General features: G+C 55.8%; 1 protein-coding gene across 1 annotated transcript in view; it reads right to left on the reverse strand.

Moving 5' to 3' along the window:
• The window catches only part of Cngb1 (cyclic nucleotide gated channel subunit beta 1), a 66,054-nt gene that overhangs the window by 45,551 nt on the left and 1,414 nt on the right, over positions 1-19,089 (reverse strand). Inside the window, 12 exon segments of the mRNA XM_076837843.2 lie at positions 3,351-3,513; positions 8,389-8,425; positions 9,897-9,972; positions 10,887-11,031; positions 11,403-11,442; positions 11,726-11,801; positions 13,136-13,181; positions 13,961-14,003; positions 14,092-14,206; positions 15,147-15,186; positions 15,460-15,517; positions 18,005-18,139. Of these exon segments, the coding sequence (XP_076693958.2) occupies positions 3,351-3,513; positions 8,389-8,425; positions 9,897-9,972; positions 10,887-11,031; positions 11,403-11,442; positions 11,726-11,801; positions 13,136-13,181; positions 13,961-14,003; positions 14,092-14,206; positions 15,147-15,186; positions 15,460-15,517; positions 18,005-18,127 (962 nt within the window). The 5' untranslated portion in view covers positions 18,128-18,139.

Here is a 19,089-nt window from a genome sequence, read left to right on the forward strand (position 1 = left end):
GCCATTCTGACTGTCTCAGCTCGGTCTAGCGTGGAAAAATATTACCCGTCAAATGACAGCTATTTCCATCACTGTTCTTGTCATTGCTATCATTCATCCCAAGGAGGTGGTGGTCGGCAGGTCACCCACAGCCTCAGTGACCACGAGCCAATGTGCCCAATGGTGCCTGTGCCCATATCACCAAGGGCTGCTGGGGGGGTCCTGGTACCCAAGTCACACCGTCCCTATTCAGTACTGTGCCCGGTACCTGCCAAGGTTCCCTCTTTCCCAGCCCAGAAGCAACATCCTAATAACTTCCAGAGAGTTCTCCAGCCTCAGGGACCTCCGGGCAAAGGAACCGAGGTTGGCCAAGGTGGGCTTCTCAGAAGGCCTCTCAGGTCCCAGCTAGCGGCAGCCAGCTCACAAGGGCTTGCCACTCCACTCCTCCCTCGACCGCCCCAGCAGGCTGTGTCCCCAACACAGGGTCCTCATGTCACCTGAAGCATGCTCTTCCCCCGAAATCCCAGCCACCAAGGAAGGAGGGAGGGGAGCCCTCGGGCACAAGCAGCCACCTACTTGGGTCTCTCGGTCTTTGCCGGCACGGGTGCCCATGGCGCCGTTCAGCTGGAGGCTGTGCCCTTCACCCCGAGCCCGGGGTTGGAGCATGCGTGGAGCCTGGAGAGCCCTGGCCCAGCCAGGAGTCCAGCGTCCAAGCCAGAGCGGCTCGAATGGCAGCTGAGCCACCAGTCCTCCTGCCTGTGATCAGATTGAGGGGATGTCCCCAGGGAGGCCATGTGGGGACCAAAAGGCCACAGTTGCTAGGAAAAGCTGAGCTGTTGCCTGCAGAGATGGGGTTGCTTGGTAACCATCTGCGTTACCAGGGCCCTGGCGTCATCAGTAACCTGGCCAAGAGCATCCTTCCCCAGACAGCAACAGCCCCGCTCTGCTGGCTCTGGCTCTGGTCTGGGATCACTTGCTCTGTCACCACAGCATCTGGTGCCTCCCTGGGTCTGGGGCTCAAAAGTTCCTTGAGTTTAAAACTCAGTGGGCATTTGGGCACATGTGCATGCGGGTGGGCTGAGCGTGCATTCCTGTACATGCAGGTGCGTGGACTGCCCGGCCTGGGCGTCTGTGTGTACCGTGTTCTGAGAACATGTGTACCGCTAGAGCGTGGGCACGTGGAAAGCAGTTTATCACTGGCCTTTAAGGGTCATTTTGGCTCAAGAGCAGTGGCAATAAAGGGACTTTGGGACCTATCTGTTAGGCGCCCAGGTGTAGCCGGGGAGTGGCCTGGAGCTATGCAGTCTTCATAGAGGCAGGTTGAAGGCAGGGGACACAGCAGTCTGTAGCCACCAAGCTCGACGGCACCGTGGTCTCCACCTCGTGGGGTGGGGTAGGGGTGGCAGGGACCCAGAACACAGAATTAGAGAAGCAGGCTTAGTGTTTGTAGAAAACGAAGTTCACAAGTCAGAGACGCCTGCGGATGAGTGGACGGCCTTGAAGAGGTAATGAGCCTCCCGTCATTGGAGGTAAGCAAGTAGAGTTTGGGTGGCTTCCTGCCAAAGTTGGAAGAACTGAGCCAGGGTGGACCAGGAGCTGAGGACCCCCCAGCATCCAGCTCTGAAATCCTGTGCCTGCCTCTTGGTTTAACTGATTCCTGACTGGGACTAACAGTGACCCTCTGTGGCGACAAGAGCCCCAGTAGCCACCAGCAGGGCACTATTCCAGGTGAGGCCTCACCACACCCATCTCGCAGCTGGCCCTGTGCACCCGCAGCCATGGAGCTGGGAGGCCACCTCCCCAGGTCACTTGGCTAATGATGCACATGGCACTTCTGATGGCAAAGCCCGGCCAAGGTCCGGGGGACAGCTCAGGGAGGAGGGCGTCACCCTCTCCCCTCCCGGGTGGGTGCTTCCCGGCTCTTGGTCATCTCCCTGCCCTCTAATCTGGCCCTGGGGCCCCTCCTGTCTCCCCGCTCACTCCCGGGGAGACCACTTCCTGCTCCTCCCCTGCTCCAGTGTCCACTCCCCCAGCATCGTCCCTCTGTCTGTCCCCATTGCTGTCGAGCCCGCCCCTCCCAGCGCTCCTTTCTCAGCTCCATCTGTAAACGTTTATCTGGACTGAGTCCTTTGGTTGAAATCTGTGCAGATGCAGATGAGGATTCGGCCCCGAGTGGACAACAGAGGAGACCTCGGGCAGCCTTAGAAGGTGTGGAGACAACATGGGATCGTTGGGGGCGGGGGACAGTCTGGGATGTGTTAATAAGTGGGGGAGCCCACTGCATGGTCCATGCATGCATTCATCCCTTCAATTGGTCCATTTATTTAGTGCCTACTGTGTACCAGGCACTGTTAGTGGCCCAGGAGCTCCCTCTGGAAACCCTCCTGTGGCGGTACCCAGGAGGGTCAAAGAGGCGCACACCTACAAAGGTATTGGCTGCACTTGGATCCCTCAAAGGCCCATGCTAAAGGCTTGGTCCCCAGAGTGGCCCAATTGGAAGGTGGAACCTTTAAAAGATAGGACCTAGTGAGAAGTCTTTAGATCTCTGGGGACATGCCTTTGAAGGGGACAGTGGGACCCCAGCCCCCTTCCTATTTCTCCCTCTTTCTTCTCTGCCATGAAGCGAAGGCTTTTGGTCCACTACACACTCCTGCCATGATGAGGGGACCAACCAACCATAGACATAAACCTCTGAAATCATGGGCCCCCAAATAAACCTTCTCTCTCTACCTAAGTTGATTATCTCAGGCATGTTGTTAGAGTAACAGAAAGCGGACAACACACAACATAAACGTCCATCAGTAGCGGGCAGGTTAAATAAATCATGGTATACCCAAGGATGGAACCCTACAGACCTGTAAAAAGGATAAGGATGATTTCCACCTACTGACTGAGGAAGGCCCTCAAGGTATGTTATTGGATGAATGCAGCAAGGTGCTGACAAGTTACATGGGCTAGATTTCCTTTCAGCCCTACCCCCCACAAAAAAGAATAGAGGGGGGGTGGGATGAGAGCATGGATATGCCCAGACTGTGTCTGGGATGGGCATCACAACACGGTTCATGCCTGCAATCCCAGTGACTTGGGGACTGAGGCAGGAGGATTGCAATTTCAAGGTTAGCCTCAGCAACTTAGCAAGACATTGTCTCAAATTAAAAAATGAAAAGGTGTGAGGTTGTGGCTCAGAGGTAGAGCATTCCTGGGTTCAATTTCCAGTACCCAAAAATAAAGAGCCGGGTGTGACCTATGGGATGCGGGCCGGGCTTGGCCGCAGCTCTGTGCCCTCTTGGACCTGGGGATTCCGCAGGCATGCCGCCTGCTACCTTCTCAGACGAGAACCTGCTCTTTCTGGGGACTTCTCGGGCTCCCACCTGGGCATCTCCACCACGGCCTTGATCTCTTTCCCGTGAGCAGGAAGCCTTTCCGTCTCCTGGGGGCTGGAGCTGCAGTCCTGCTGGGCATCCTCCCAGTGGGAGTCAACATCTTCTAGGATGAGGTCGGGCTCCTGTCGCTCCTGTGTGGCCAGGATGCCAACTGCAGGGGACACAGGAGAAGCCACCTGTGAGACTCCCGCAGGGGACCCAGGAGTCTCAGGGAGCCCAGCAGGAGCCTGGCCATCTCCAGTAGCACCTCAGCTCCTGAAGGAGTCCAGGGAAATGCGCTGTGGCCGGTGGGACTGGTTCCACCACATCCGTACTCAAGCGACAAGTTGAAGCCTGACCGTTGGCCGGGCACCCTTCAGTTTCCCCCCCTTTTTTCTCTTGAGACAGAGCTTTGAAAATGGCTGATCAGCTTGGTTTCTTTGCAGAAAGAATACTTCCAACCAGAGCGTTGTGGGCAGTGCCCAAAAGACGTAGGTGTGGGGTCCGCCTTGCCACCTCCGTGCAGGGCAGCCCAGACGGTCACGGGAATTCAACTTTGCTGAGGGGTGGAGAATTGCAGGAATCTGTCATTTTAAACATCTCTCCGTGCACTTGAATTCCTGACCCTGGGAACGCGGTAGACCTGTGAGGTTGGCAGAAGTGGGTACAGGGGAGGCTCATCAGAAACCCCACCCCAGGTAGGTGTCTGGGAGAAAGGGGGAGACTCCAGGGATATCAGGCGTTCTGAAAAAGCTCCAGGGGTCTTGGTGGCCCTCAAGCTGAGCGTGAATTAGTAATAGTGACTTTAAATGAAAGCTGGCTCCAAGTCTTATCCTGCGATTTTGGAAGTCATTGCTCATGGTTCAGCAAACAACAACAATAACAGTAATAGTAACAGCAGCAGCATTCCTGAGTACTCCCGGGGGTCAGGCCTGTGTTCAGAGAGGACCTGGGTTCATTCCATTAGTGCTCACACAACCTCTTGAGGTGGGAAGAATGATTCCTATTTTATTTCGTCTCTTTTGTATTTGATTCCCCATCTTACAGATGAGCAAACTGAAACAAAAATTATCACTTTCTTTTAGGGGGTGCTTTGCAGGACTGGGACTCCCAGCTTCCGGGTACAGATATTATCCCCATGAAACAGAGAAAGCACCTGTGTCTCCCCAGGGACGCCCCCGCACGCACCCTGCACTACCCGGTTTCTGCAGTAGCTCCTGGACTTTGCACTCCAGGAGTCCCCTGGGGAACAGGTTCCTGCCCGAGCACTGTAGGAGACAGAGGACCACACCCCCAGGCCTAAGAGCTTGTTAGCTGTCATAGCGCCCCAAAGAGAACAGCACTCTCCCCATTTTATAGCCCAAACAACCAGCTCAGAGAGGCTGGCCTACTTGTCCAAGGTCACACAGGAAGTTAGAGGCAGAGTTTGGTCTCCTGATGCCTGCGTCCCTAGCACGCCATCCCAGGTGGTAAATAGGCACCCGGAGAGCCTCAGCGGGGCCCTGGCCTCCTGTCTTGGAGGCACCCGTCCCCGCCTGGCGGGTGCTCTAGGAGGGAGCGTTCCCTGGCCTTCCCTCTTTCCTTTAAGGCCTGCCCCAGACTGTCCCTAGTTTACAGCCAAAGATGTGACAACTCTAAGAAGGTGGTGCCCACGGCCACCGGCCAGGAAGGGAAGGGATGGGAGTGTGCCCCTCCCTGCAGGCTCCCCACCCCCCAGGGCCCCACGCAGGAGCCGGGGCTGCCCTGTCTACTGTAAAGCTTCGCCCCTGGATTCCCTCATGGGCACCCCACCTCGTGGCCGGTGACCTCTCCACCCTCAGGACACTCTGACCCAGGCCAGGAAGGCCAGCAGCCCCACCCAAGAAAGCGATCCTGCTTCCAGGGTCCAGGAGGCCAGGTGCATGGGATCCGGGGCGGGCCGTGGTCCCCGCTCCCTCCGTTTCTCCCTCGTCCAGCCCACCTCCCCTCTCTGGCCCCAGAGCACTGACCTTTCCCTCACAGGAAATTCCTAAAAGGAGTCTTGCAGCCGTCCCTCATCACCAGAATCATGGTGGGGTGCCTCTTGAAGAAGCAGATTCTGAGGCCGCTATTCTAATCTGAGGGTGGGAGACTCTTCAGAGTTGCCCCCAGTTGCTCCGATGCCTCCAGTTGCTTGCTCAGCCCCAGAGTGATCTCTGGGAAGTCACTCCTCTGCTCAACCACACTCAGTGGCTCCCCATTGCCTATAATCTATCTCACCTAAAGTGAGGCTCCACTATCCTAGCTTAACCATGAAGGACTGTGGCTACAGATGGCCGGGGGTCACACCCCACCCCGGGGACTCACGCAGCCTCCCCCTCGTCCCTCTAGCTTTTCCTCCCTTCATTCCCTCTCCTGGAGTGTCCCTCTCACTGTGAGCGTGAGCCATCGGGGTCTCAAATGGAGGATACAAACGAAGGGACAGCTGCCACCTACCCAGAGTCTCCCAGGGTGGCAGGGAAGCCTGACATTCTACATAGAGTCACCTGAATAGTAAGTGCTGGCAACGGATTCTAATTTTTCAAATCACCCGTTGGCCCAAACAAAGACATCTGTGGGTCACCTGGGACCCCAGGACCCCTAGCTAATTCCTCCTGCACCCCAAGACCGCAGGCCACAGCCCTCTCGGCCCACCCACTTTTAAAATCTCACCACTGTGCTGCAGCCTGACCCTAGGCAATAACATCGGCCACCACAGGGTCGAGGTGCTTGTCAGGCGTGTTTAATGTTGATTTCAATGTCACCGTCCCCCGGCCGGTCCAGAGAGACACAGCGGCCAGGCCTTAGGAAACCACTTCTGGGAAAAGTGTGTCCCAGGGGGTTCAGACAGAGCCAGTGCCACAGGGGGCTGTGCAAGGGTCTTCTCAGAGGTACTTTCCATCGCCTCCCACTGAGGAAGTCCCCCTGCCGTCTAGCCTGAATCTCTCAGGCTGCCCCTGGCCGACCTTCCCCTGGAGTTGGCCTGGGTCCCGCTCCCTTGCCAGGTGTCCTGAGAGGAGGCGGCTGGGGAGCTGGTGGGGCCGCCTCTGGCTCTCCTTGCCCTGCCTGGGAGCGTGGGGGAGGGCCAGCGGCTCACTGACCCAGCAGGGAGGGGTCGATGGCCACCTCCCGCCCTCCACCCTCTGAACGTCTTCTCTTCCGGGCGTCCTTCTTCCCTTCCATCCATCCATCCGTCTGTCCATCTGTGCTCTCCCAGATCCCCTTCTCCCTTGTCTCAAAGGCCTCCAGCTGCTGCCACCCCTGAAACAAAGGGGGAGTCAGTAGGGCAGGCAGCTGGGGGCAGACAGAGGGCACGGACAGACAGACGGAGGGACGGTCGGACGGAGGGAAGGGAAAGCTGGGGACAGAGCCGGGAGGAGAGGAAGCTCCTTCCCCGTGTAGTGGGTTCCTAGTGTCCCCCCAAAATGATAAGTTCAAGTTCTAATCCTATTACCCATGAATGTGACCTCATTTGGAATAGGGTCTCTGCAGACCTGGTTAAGGATCTCAGGCGGCGATCATCCTGGATTTAGGGAGGCCCCTAAATCCAGTACCTGCCATCCTTGCAAAGGAAAGCGGAAGGAGGTCTGACACGCAGACACAGAGCAATCCACATGGACACTCACGCAGGGCCGGGGGGTCAGCTGGAAGCCAAGGAGCCCAGGCGTGGCCTGCAGCCCCTGAGGCCAGGAAGAGGAGGGACAAACTCTCTCTCAGAGCCTCAGAAGAAACCCACCCTGCAACGCCTTGATTCTGGGCTTCTGCTGCCTTAAGCCCCTGGAATGCAATTGTCTGTTGTCTGTTATGGTGACCTAGGAGGAGGACCTGCCCAGGCTCCAGGCCCCTGCATGGGTCTGTCCCCATTGTTAGGCCTGGTGCCCACCTGTGACCTGTCCACTCCAGGGACTGCAGGAGGCCCTGACTACCGTGGGCTGAGAATCCTGAGTCCTCCCAGAGGAACGAGAGGAAGACAAGGGGGGGCCCAGGCTCCAGTGCCCCAGTCCTCTGAAGGCCTCTGCCCCAGGGGACAGTGTAGGCCCCTTTAACTCTGCCTGGCTGAGCAGCTGCTGTTGAGCCAGAGTCCGGTTACTACCCCACCATATGTGCTCTGTGACCCTGGGCAGTGCCTTGAGTTCTCCGAGCTCTTGTCCCCCACCTGCCCGACAGCCATAGAGGTCCCTTCACTTCATGCTCAGGGAGACCTTGGGCTCCATGAGAGACTGGGCCAGTCCTGCCCAGAGGCCGGTGGGCTCTGCTGCTCCTTGGGTTGCTGTCACGGCCACCATGAACCCTAACCCCTCTCATGGCTCGTCCACCAGACCCAAGCCCTGCAGTCAGCCATTTGTCGGTGTCCCAAGCCACAGTGGTCACCCCCAGCTTCAGAGAGCTCACCCTGGGGTTGGACACAGCATTACAGCACAGCGGAAGTGTCCCTGGGAGAGCCTGACCTCGGGTCAGAGAGCCCATGTCCAGGACAGAACAGGGGCTGTCGCTGCCCAAAGGCCCGGCTGTAGCGGGCTGTCCACCATCACTTACTTAGTGAATGAGTGAATGGCTGCGTGGCCAGAGGCCAGGGAGCAAAGCAAGAGCAGATTCTGCCCCAGCACACCCAGAGGGACGTCCATCTCTGTCGCCCAGTCCTGGCTTGGGGCTGGGATTAAAAGGCACCCACATCTTCTCACCCAGCTGCAGGTGAGGGACAGCCTTCCTGCCCAAGGGAGGTCCAGCCGATGGGATCTGGTTCCCTCAGGGACGCCCACCGCTCTCCCTCTCCCCACCTGACCAGAGCCGTGTGCCAGCAGGAAGAGGGCCCATCTGGTTTGACTTTGGGACTGTTTTCTCTGGACAGAAGCCAGGAGCCAGGCCCTGGGGGCCTCCAGCCACTGCCAGGCTCCGGCTACCTGGACCCGCTGAACAGAGATGGCGCCCTGCTCTGCAGGGAGTCTCTGGGCTCCAGGTCAGGAGGCCCCAATTAACCCCCCACTCAGACCCTAGGGTACCAAGCCACCCCCCTGGGAGGTGCATGAGAACCCAGAAATGCAGCACTCACTGGTCTGCGCGTCACACGTCTCCGGGGAGCCAGGCTCCTGTGGGGAGAAAAGGGGGGTCGGGGCCAAGGGTGACATACAGGGTTGGGTGGTGGCCTGCAGGATCCCGCAGGGCTTTTCCTGGGACTTGCTCCACTCCTCCCTGCCTGGGCTCCCCTGCCTCCGAGGCCACCCTGCTCCAGCCCTCTCCCACCAGGGCACTTCCTGGGCCCCCCTCACCACCTTTGCTAGGGTGGAGCTCGCCTGGAACCCCCCACCCTCTGGCCTCTGTGTCAGATCCTCCTCCCACCCTCCCAGGAGGGTCTCCTCCAAGCTCCCAGCTCCTCCAAGGCCTCTCACCAGGGGAACCCACTTCCCCAGCCTCCTCCCCAGGGCCCTGTGACCCTGTGAGGACATCTTCAGCTAATTGCCACCCAGCCCCGTGTGTCTTGGAAAACCGGGCTGTCGCACTTCCTCTGTAGACCTGAGGCATGGATAGCCTGTTTCCTGCCCACTTCCCTCCGCACAGGAACCAGCCTTGGAAGAGGGCAGGATGTGCCTGGAAGCCACAAGCGCCTGGATATGGAGTTGGGACTCCAGCCACGTGTGACCTTGGCTCGCCTCTGTAGGCCTCAGGTGGCCCATAGAGGACCCTGCTGTGCCCGCAGACCATCAGGGAATTGGGAGAGGGGCTTTGAGGTTCAGTCTTGGCTCAGTGAGGCAGGTGGGGAGGGTGTCCCCAGACAGCCACAACAAAGGAGCCAGGCTGGGTCCTTGAGTGACCCAGAGGCCCTGAAACCGGCCAGGCCTTCCTGTCTCTCGGGCCTACACGCCTTTGCTTACAGAATTCTTTCCTGCCTTCTCACACTCCTGGGGAGTGAGCCACTGTCCGCTCCTTGCTCAGATGGGACAATGGGGTTCTGAGAGGGCCACGGCCACACTCCCACAGCCTGGACTGAGGTTAGGCCTTCCACTCCCAGCTCCAAGAGCTTCTATGAAAATGTCCAATTGTCCCCCAAAAAAGAAAGGCCAGGTCCCGGGATCTTGGGGAAGGAAAGACACAGTGACAGAGGCCTTGCTCCCCCCCACCCCACGTTGGTGTCCTAGGTTGTCAGTTTTGCACACGGGGCCTGCTGGTTTCCTGTGAACCCCACTTCTTCCCAGGACAGTCCAGGCCTCTCTTGTCACTGGGCCTTGGAGCATGCTTGGAGGTCACCTCTACTGGGCAGCTTTCCTTGCTGCTCCCAGGAGGTGCCACCTCTGAGTCCCTCTCTGCTCCCCACATGTTCCCAAAGGACTGTGAGGCCCTGGCAGTGGGCTGGGCCAGCACGTCTCAGCCGGTGGCCACAGAGCCACAAAGAGTCTGTGGGAAGTGAACATGGGCTTCAGACAGGCAGGCTGCAGGGCCTAGGTTCTCACGGTAGGTGTCCCCACCCTCCAGGGACCAGGCCAACCACCCCATCCTTCCCTGAGCTCCCAAGATCCCCAACCCCCCACTGGCCAGGACCCACTCCCCGGGCCCAGCACTGACCTGCTCCGGGCTGTTCCCATGGAGCACCGGCTGCGGCAGGGCCTTCTCCAGCCTGTGTAGGAGCCACGCTAGCAACCTGCAGGCAGAGCGGGCTGTGTTCCAGCAGGAGAGCCCCCCACCCCGACCCCAGGGAGACTAGGACACCGCCAGCTCCCTCCACAGGTCAACAGCAGGACTGCCAGAGCCCAGCCACGTCTCCAGCTCTAAAGACCAATTCCTCCCTCCCCTCCCCATCCCCTGGGTGGGCTCTGCCTACTGCTTGGGTTACCCCAGTAGGCAGCTCGGGCTCCCCACACCCACTCCACCCCCTGGGGCTGCATTTCCGGCCTCTCACTCTGCCAGGGTGCTCGCATTTGGCAGCTCTAATCTGGATTTGTTGTTGTTTTGGTACCTGGGGGCTGAAGCCAGGACCATGCACACCTAGAAAAGCCCTCTACCAGGAGCTCTGTACATTCCCAGGCCACCACCCAACCCGGTTTGACTGAATGTCACCCCTAGCCCAGCAGTTCCATTTTCATGATTTATTCTACAGATTTACTTGGGCAGGAGCCCCAGGAGGCCGGGAGAGGCTCTGAAACTGCAGCACAAGGGTGGAAACAAACTCAACGTCCACCGCGTGGTTAAATCAAAGCTGCTGCGCCCACCCGATGGAGCTCTACACGGCTAATGGAAGAACGACATGCAGCTCTGTGCACAAACCCACCTCCAAGATGCATTTTAAGTGAAAAAGCAACATGCAGATTCCTGCCTAGAGATCACCCTTGCTAGGTGTGTAGTTGAAGGAACAGTGTCCTCACCTGGGGAAGGGTGTACCTGGGGAAGGCAAGAACCCGAGGTTGCCCTGGGAGGGACTTGGAGAGTTGAATTTTCTCCCTGGGGCATGTGTTAATTCCATAATTCAACATGCTAGTTTTGTGAAGGTGGGGTGTTGGGCTGGGGCCAGGCACTGACCATGTCTCTGAGGGAGGCCAGACATTTAGGAGGGCTCACCCAGCGGAGTCCGCAGGTGGTGGCAGGGAGGAGGTCTGGAGGCTGGGCTGGGGCTCTGGAGCTGGCTCCTCCTCGAGACTGGTCACACAGGAGCTCTCGGGGTCCTGGGGTGTGGGCTCCGTCTCCAGCGGGGGTTCTGGAGGCTCTGAGCAGAGGGAGAGCAGGGGCTGAAGAGCTCACAGCAGGGCTCCACCTGGCCCCTCCAGGCCTCAGGGGGTCAGATCCAAAGCACTAACGTGACCAGGCAGGGAGACCCTTGGGACCACTCCAAACAACTCTAGCATTGGGAGAGGGAGGGACTTTCCAAAGTCTCACAAAATGAATGAGACCTGCGCCAAGCCTTAGGCTCCCCAGTTTGGACTAGCTCCAGTGCCCTCCCACAACAATCCACTCCCATAAAGGCCGGAATTGCTCACTGACCCAGATGAAGACCAAGGGTCTCCCTGAGATCCCCGGGGTTCCCCCAGCCCAGTCCATAACCACCCAAGCAGCCCCTCCCAGGCCCCGTCTCTGTACCTGGGCCCAGGACAGCATCTGCAGGCTCAGCAGTCAAGCCCTGGACGGCAGGTGGGGAGCAAGGACATTGGTAAAAGCTCTGCACATGCCCCATCCTAGCCAGCGGTCCCTGACCTGAGGCCAGGGCGGAGGGCTCTATCATGCCCCCAAGTCCCCCCCATGGCACCCTGGGCAGTGACTCCTCCCCATTTAGGATGATCCCAGGAGGGGTTCACCCCTCTTGGGCCCCAGGGGGAGAAACTGCTGGAATAGTCAGTCCCTACCCCTTGGACTCCCAAATTCTCCCAGGTGGCCAGTTGAGGTCCCTCCTACCGTCCACTCACCTTAGCGGGTGTCGGCGGTTGAGGTAGCATTTTCTCCAGATTCTGCTCCATCCACCTGAGCAGCCATGGGCTGGGCCTAAGGAGGGCCAATGGTCAGACACCCAGGTGACCTAAGGGAAGGAGCCAGGCACACTCTCCTGACTGCCCACCAGCACTTCCTGGCCCTGGGCAGTGGGACCTTGTACTGGATGCTCTCAAAGGGCCCCATGGTGGTGGGGAAGCTGCCAATCTCAACTTCAGATCCAAGGCTGGACCCGGCTCTGCCCCTGACCCAGCTTTGGGCTCTTGGGCAGCAGGGGAGGAGTAGGAGGTGCCTGGATGCAGCCTGCGGGTGGGGCTCCGTGGCTGGCATGGACAGGAGTGGCTCCACGGGAGTGTGACTGTGTAAAGACACGGGACCCCATACTTAGAAGTTTTATTATGTTTAATGCACTATTGCCATAAACTGAAAATTATTCATCATTTTAAAGGGGTCCTGTATTTTTATTTTACGTCAATTATGTAGCTGGTCCCAGGGGAAATATTGGGTCCAAACCTATCTGGACTCCAGAAAGCCCCCACCTCCTGAGGAAAGTTCCTTGGCCCTAAAGAAAGCTCACAATCTGGGCAGTTTTCCAATGTCTGTTCAGCATAGATAGTGACTAGTGGCCCTACCTAGCACATGAACCCTTAGACTAGCACCCCGACTGGGAACCTGCTATCAGGTCCCCTGGTGAGAGCTCTCTTTTGTTTCTTCTCATTCAATAAATCCTACTCTTCCACAAAGAAGAAGAGGAAGAAGGAGGAGGACGAGGAAGAGGAGGACGAAGAAGGAGAGAGGAGGAAAGGAAAAGGGGAAACAACATGAAGAAAAGCCTGGTTATGTGTCCCCTGGGTGCCAAGTCCTCAGTCTATGATGCCAGGTACCATGCTGGGCACCAGGGCTCTGCAGTGGCCAGGACAAAAGCCCCTGCCCTCCATGGGCCTGCAGTCTAGTGAAGGAATGAGTGACGCGTGACTGGAGTTGAGTGTATGACTCTGAATTTCCAGGAAAAATCAAAAACTGGAAGTTTCAGGCTCACGTTGGGGACCCATAGCGTCCTGAAGCTCAATTAGTTGGCAACATCCAACAATTACAGATTATACATAAAAATCTATATTTCCAGCTTTTTCATAAAGCGCCAGAGGCCCTTGTCACAGTGGACCTGCAGTTAGAAGGGGTTGGACCTGATCAGGACGCCTGGGGCTCCCCCGATTGCCACAGCCCTCACCGGGTCCTGCTGCCCTGGGGAATGCGGCAGCCGCCCTGCCCACACCCATCAGCTCTGAGAATTCCAACGCTGTTGCCAACATGAGGCTGAACAACGGAGGACCCCAGTGTCCCCCAGGGCGGTTCAAGCCCTGCTTCCAGTGACCGTGACAGGGACTTACCTGATATCCTGGGCCCCGGGGAACTCACTGGATGCACCTGCAGACCCTGCGGGATCAGAAAACAGAGACAGGCAGGGAGGGAGGCACCGGAAGGCGGCTCTGTGAGGGCCAAGCGGCAGCTGGCTGGAGGACACAGGTCTGGGGTGCAGCAGGGCGAGCAGACAGTGACCGCTCACCTCGAAAAGCTAGAAAAGGGGTCTGGGACGCTTTCGCTGCCCCATGAGGAAGGAATGACAAGTGCCAGAGGGGACAGAGAGGCTTCACCTGGTTACACGATTTGCACATGCATTGGAACAGCACAGGACACCTCATTCGTATGCACAGACCTTGAATTTGTATGTATTAGTTTAAAAATAAGTTCAATTTTAAAGATTTAAATGCATTCACAAATTTTAAATAAAATATAAAATCAGGCCAGATGTGGTGGCGCACATCTGTAATCCCAGCCGCTAGGGAAGTGAGGCGCTAAGCAACTCAATGAGACCCTGTCTCTAAATAAAATGCAAAATGGGGCTGGGGATGGGGCTCAGTGGTGGAGTGCCCCTGGGTTCAATCCCTGGTACCAAAAATCAAAACAAATCATAAAATCAATGGAAAGAGAGGGAGGAAGAAAGAGAAGGAAGGAGAGAGAAAGATGGGCAACGGCAAGGGACGTGCCCTGAGCCCTGGGTCAGCCTACAGCAGGCACCAAGGGACCTCTCCCACTCAGGCCAGAGCCCAGGCCCAGTCAATGAGAAGCCCTGGCCCAGGTGGCCCCTCCCCAGTGGCCAAGGCCATCCCCACAGCCTCTCAACCCTGAAGAGCCGTCCCGCCTCTTGGTCTTACCTGTGTTCCCTGTGCCATGGTGCTCAAGGATCTGTGCTCCGGCCTGCAGGGGACAGACAGGGAAACATGGCAGGGAACCCAGGCCAGGCTGCCCCCAGCAGGCCCTCCTCCACCGCCAGCCCCAGCACTACCTGAGCTGGGGCCTCTGTGCCAGCCGCCGTGTGGGCTGCCCTGCCGATGCAGACGGGCTGTGGTACCACCTTCTCCATGCCCTTCCTGAGCCAAGTCAGCACCCAACTGCTGGGACTGTGGGGGACAGAGACACCATCCACCCTCAACACCCTCCAGGGTCCAGTGACAGTTTTTAGTATCCCAAGGGACTCGGCTTGAATCAAACCCTGTCTGCACCGTGAGACTTCAGGCATATCACCTTCCTCCTGAGCCTCTTGTTTCTCTCTAAAAAGTGGGCCCGTGCTGGGCGTGGTGGTGCACACTGTAATCCCAGTGGCTCAGGAGGCTTAGGCAGGAGGATCATGAGTTCAAAGCCAGCCTCAGCAAAAGTGAAGCACTAAGCCACCCAGTGAGACCCTGACTCTAAATAAAATACAAAATAGGGCTGGGGATGTGGCTTAGTGGTCAAATGCCCCTGTGTTCAGTCCCTGGTAACCCACCCCCCCAAAAAAAAAGGAAAGAAAAATGGGCCCACTATGCCCAGTGCCTTTGGAGCCCACTCCCAGGCTGCTCAGAACGGTAGGGTCGGCCTCTCCTCCCCACATCCCTGCTACAGAAGGGTCAGGCTTTCTGTGGGGCATGTCTCTGGAGGCCTGGGCTGGCCAGCCTACACGTGAGGGTCCCAGACTCCCAGCCTGGGCCAGCCCCAGCCCCAGAGCTGGCTGGTTAGACAAGCATCATGGGCTAATACGTCTGAGCCATTCAGGAGATTCCATGCACAAGTCTAGGTTTCTGGCTTCACTGGGAGTGTAAGACTTTGGCTCTAAAATTATCCCACCCCTGAGATACTTCTGGCCCCTCAAAGGGGGTACCCATTACTACAGCTCTCCCCCTCCATCTCTCTTAGTCACAATGACCATCTGGCCCAGGAGACCCTCCACCTAATGGCTCAGAATGACTACAGACCAAATGACTGTCCCCCTTGCCCCCCCCACCCCCCCCCCGTGGCTCCCTGGGAGGGAGTGGCGGTCCCAGCCCCAGGGAGAGGCAATGGGGGGTGATGGGGGTGCAGTACCTGTTCACGTCAGGAAACTCCGCAGCCTGGGCCTGGAGGGCTGTGGGCAGAGGAGGAGCATCATTCTGGGTCTCTGGAAGAGTCCCCAGACTTAAATCTGGGCCCCCAGAGAGGTCCGTTTCTACTCTGTTGGGGAGATCAAGTCAAAGGCAGGGGACAAGAGAAAATCCTAAGGATCAAAAGGCCTGAAAATCCTCCAGAACCCACCCTGAGCCTCTCTAGGCCTCGGTTTCTTCATCAGTGAAATGGGCTACCACGGCTCTGAGGGGAGAACTCGGCCTCCCTGCCCGCTGGCCGAGCTTCCAGCACTCACCCTGAAGGCCCGAGTCGGCCGCAGTCACTTCCTCCTCATCAGCTGGCTCTTCCAGGGGCTGGAGGGTTCAAACAGGACCACGTAAGCCCTGAGACCTGCCTGGTTCAAACAGGAGCCGCCTCTGGATCACCCACGAGGGACCCCCGCCCCCAAAGGACTGAACAACTCTATTCTACCATCAGCTCTATAAGTTCTTGTGACCTCAGATGCTCCCTTCCTCCTGGCCTTGTGGGCGGGCTCCTCCAGGGCGAGGGCCTCACACCCCCTGATGGTGGCCTCCGGGCCTCCCAGCCTCTCATTCCTATCACCCCCCCCAGCTTCCCGCCTTCAGTGGCCTGAGAAGAGGGAGATGCAGTGAAGGCTGGGGACAGGCTGAGGGGAAATGAGAGGCAGAGGACATCCCCTCATCCCAGCCAGGGCCCTCCCTCCTCTGGCCTGAATTTTCCATTCCTCTCCAGCACCTGGGTGGAGTCCAGCCTCTGCCTTCTGCCTCTCACCTACCTCTGCGGCCACACCTCCTGCTACTGCATCATAGACAAGCACACATGTACACACACACACAAATGTGCACATACACTTACATGGATTTTGTATATGTACAGATACACAGATATGAATATGTGCACCCACTCATAATCTAGTAACACATAAACATACACGTACAAGGTCAGTGAATACACCTGTGAACACATGTACGAACAGAATCTATGCACATATACATTTGTGCATAAGTACACTGCATATTCCAATATACACACACATGCACATGCAACCACGTGCATATACACACATGCACTCAGGCACACAGATGCAAATTGATTGTTTCTCAATCAATCTAGTGTGTAAACATACATACATGGGTGTGTGCACACAGATAACATTTGCACATATAAAGACAAAGGAGCACGTACTTTGAGCATGTGTATACACATGCTCAGTGGCATAAATAAGCATATGCACATGCTCATATTTGTATAGAAGTACAAACATGCATAAATACATGTATACTTGCACATATACCAATTTTAGCATGTAACACACATAAACATACATGTTCACACAGAGGATGTATATATATAGAGAGAAAGGCAAATATGTGAATGCTTATGTATATAAACACCCAAAGGTGCATACATTAATGAACACATGAATACATTCCCATACTCAGAAACATGCTTATACACAGTAGCATGTCACAAGCACCCATGGAACCACAAATACACTAATACATGTGCACATACATGAGCACCTGTGTGTACACATACATATAGATGCATACAGACAATGGCATGCATGCCCAAGTTGCAAATATGTGTACACACAGATATCACACCAAGGACACAATACACACATGCATACACACGTATACACATACATACACACAAATCCTATAGCTATTTCCTAAACATGCCCTTTACTACTATAATAAGGACCTTTCTCCGCCAGGAACAACCCATCTCTCCATCTCCAACAGTTAAGATTCTGCCCCAGCCTCTGTCTAGGAACCATCCCCCACCAGCTTCCAATCTTCAAAGCGAAGGTAACTCTCTCCTGCACTCCCGTAATTCCCAGTCTGACACATTTATTTGGCCCTGCCAGAGGGGCAGAGCTGAGGCCAAAGTGGAGGCTGGCCACACAGCCTCACCAACCATCTCCTGGCAGACTCAGCTGGCTAGGCACTCGTCTGCTGACCCCCAAAGCAATGCCTTATCCATCTGTATGTCTTCAGCACTGAGCACAGGCCCAGCATCCATTAGAAGCTAAATCAATTCCATTTAATTGAGCTGTTAAATTACTTGTCACCGGATTCCTGAATGGATGGGATGCAGAGCTGGCAAGCTTTTCCTTTCAAGATACGCTTGACGGAAAATTCTAGAGAAATTCCCCTCAAACTGTGGGACATGAACCAGTGCCAGTGTGCAAAGTGTTCTTGGTTCGTGATGATTAAACAGTTGCACCAGGATGTGTATTAACTCCCTGCTCCTCAATCAAGAAGGCCTCACTACAAAACAAACACCAACCAAACTCAGCAGAAGCTACACAGTAGATCTACATTCTGGATCAAGCTCCTAATGTCATCCTGGACTGATAACAAATAGTTCGTTGGCTGGCTACTTGGAGTGGCTCTGCTCTAGACGCTAGGATGTTGGTAAAATATGGTCCGTGGGTCATATAAAGACCATTGCTTGATTTTAAGTAAAGTTTTATTGGAACACAGCCATGCTCATTTGTTGATGCATTATCCATAGCTGCTTTCACACTATAATACCAGAGATGGCATAACCCACAAAGCCTACGCTAGTCACTCTCTGGCCTTCTACAGAAACAGCCTCAGGCAAGCAAGCACCGTACAGTCTTCGGGCCTGAGTGTCCGCCATGTTTCCTTCTGATCTCACCTTTTTCTGTTGTAGAAGGTCCTTGGGGAGCAGGTGGGCCATGCCAGGAAGTCCCTGAGCACAGGGGAGCCTGCCCTCCCCCACCCTCTGCTTCTCCCCAGGGAGGCCCTCTCCTCAGCGGCTGTTTGAGACTCTGGCTCTGGTTTTACCTCCGGTTCCAGCTCTAGCTCCGACTCCAGCTCTGCCTCTTCCTCCTCCTCTTGCTCCTCCATCTCAGTCTTCTGAGGAGTTACTGGGGGCTGAGGCAGCACCTTCTGGACCCAGCCCAACATCCTGATACCTACCTGTAAATGACAGTCCTTAGGCCAACCCAGAGTGCGCACAGTCGCTGCCAGCATCTATGGGCCACTTTTGTGGGATACACATTTTCTTTCCTGCTCATCATTAAAAAAAAAAAAAAATTCTGCAATTGTTTCTCCAGATATTTACTTTATAGAATGACTCCAGGCCATACGCAAATGTGTAGGAAGAGGCCGGTTGCAATAGTGTTATGGCAAAAGATGAAAAATACCCAAATATCCATCAGAAGACTGGTTATTGGGAAGTACCTAAGTGTTCATCTGTAAGAGGTGCACATATGAGTAAATTATGGGATATCAATACTGGAATATAGGGACCCATTAAAAAGGAAGAGGCAAATCTGTTAGAAATCACCAGAGAAGACGCACAGGAGCTGAGTCATGAGAAGAGCAGTTAGACTCTCTGAGCCTTAGTTTGCTTGCTTGTAAAATGGGTGCACTGATGCCTTGGGAGCCTGAGGCAGAAGGATCACAAGTTCAAAGCCAGCCTCAGCAATTTAGCAAGGCCCTAAGCAACTTAGCAAGGCCCTGTCACAAAATTAACAATTTTTTAAAAGGGGTAGGGGGGAAGGCTGGGGGTGTGGCTCAGTGGCTAAGCATCCTTGGGTTCAATCCCTGATACAAAAAAAAAAAAAAAAAGGCACATAGGACTAGGGCTATAACCCAGTTGGTAGAGGACTTGCCTCGCATGCATAAGGCCCTGGGTTCAATCCCCAGCATCACACACACACACACAAAGGCACCTAGATAGTACCTACCTCGTGGGCAGATTGTGAGGATAAATGAATTAATAAGCACAACATACTCAAAACAGTGAGATCCGGCACAGGCCCAGGGCTTCAAAAATGTTGCCCATGGCTACTCTGTGATATCTAGTGAAGATGCCAATCACGGAATATAATGTACTGCATAACCGCATAATCTCATAATAAATA

Source organism: Callospermophilus lateralis, chromosome 18, assembly GCF_048772815.1.
Source record: "Callospermophilus lateralis isolate mCalLat2 chromosome 18, mCalLat2.hap1, whole genome shotgun sequence".
In the NCBI taxonomy this organism is placed as follows: domain Eukaryota; kingdom Metazoa; phylum Chordata; class Mammalia; order Rodentia; family Sciuridae; genus Callospermophilus; species Callospermophilus lateralis.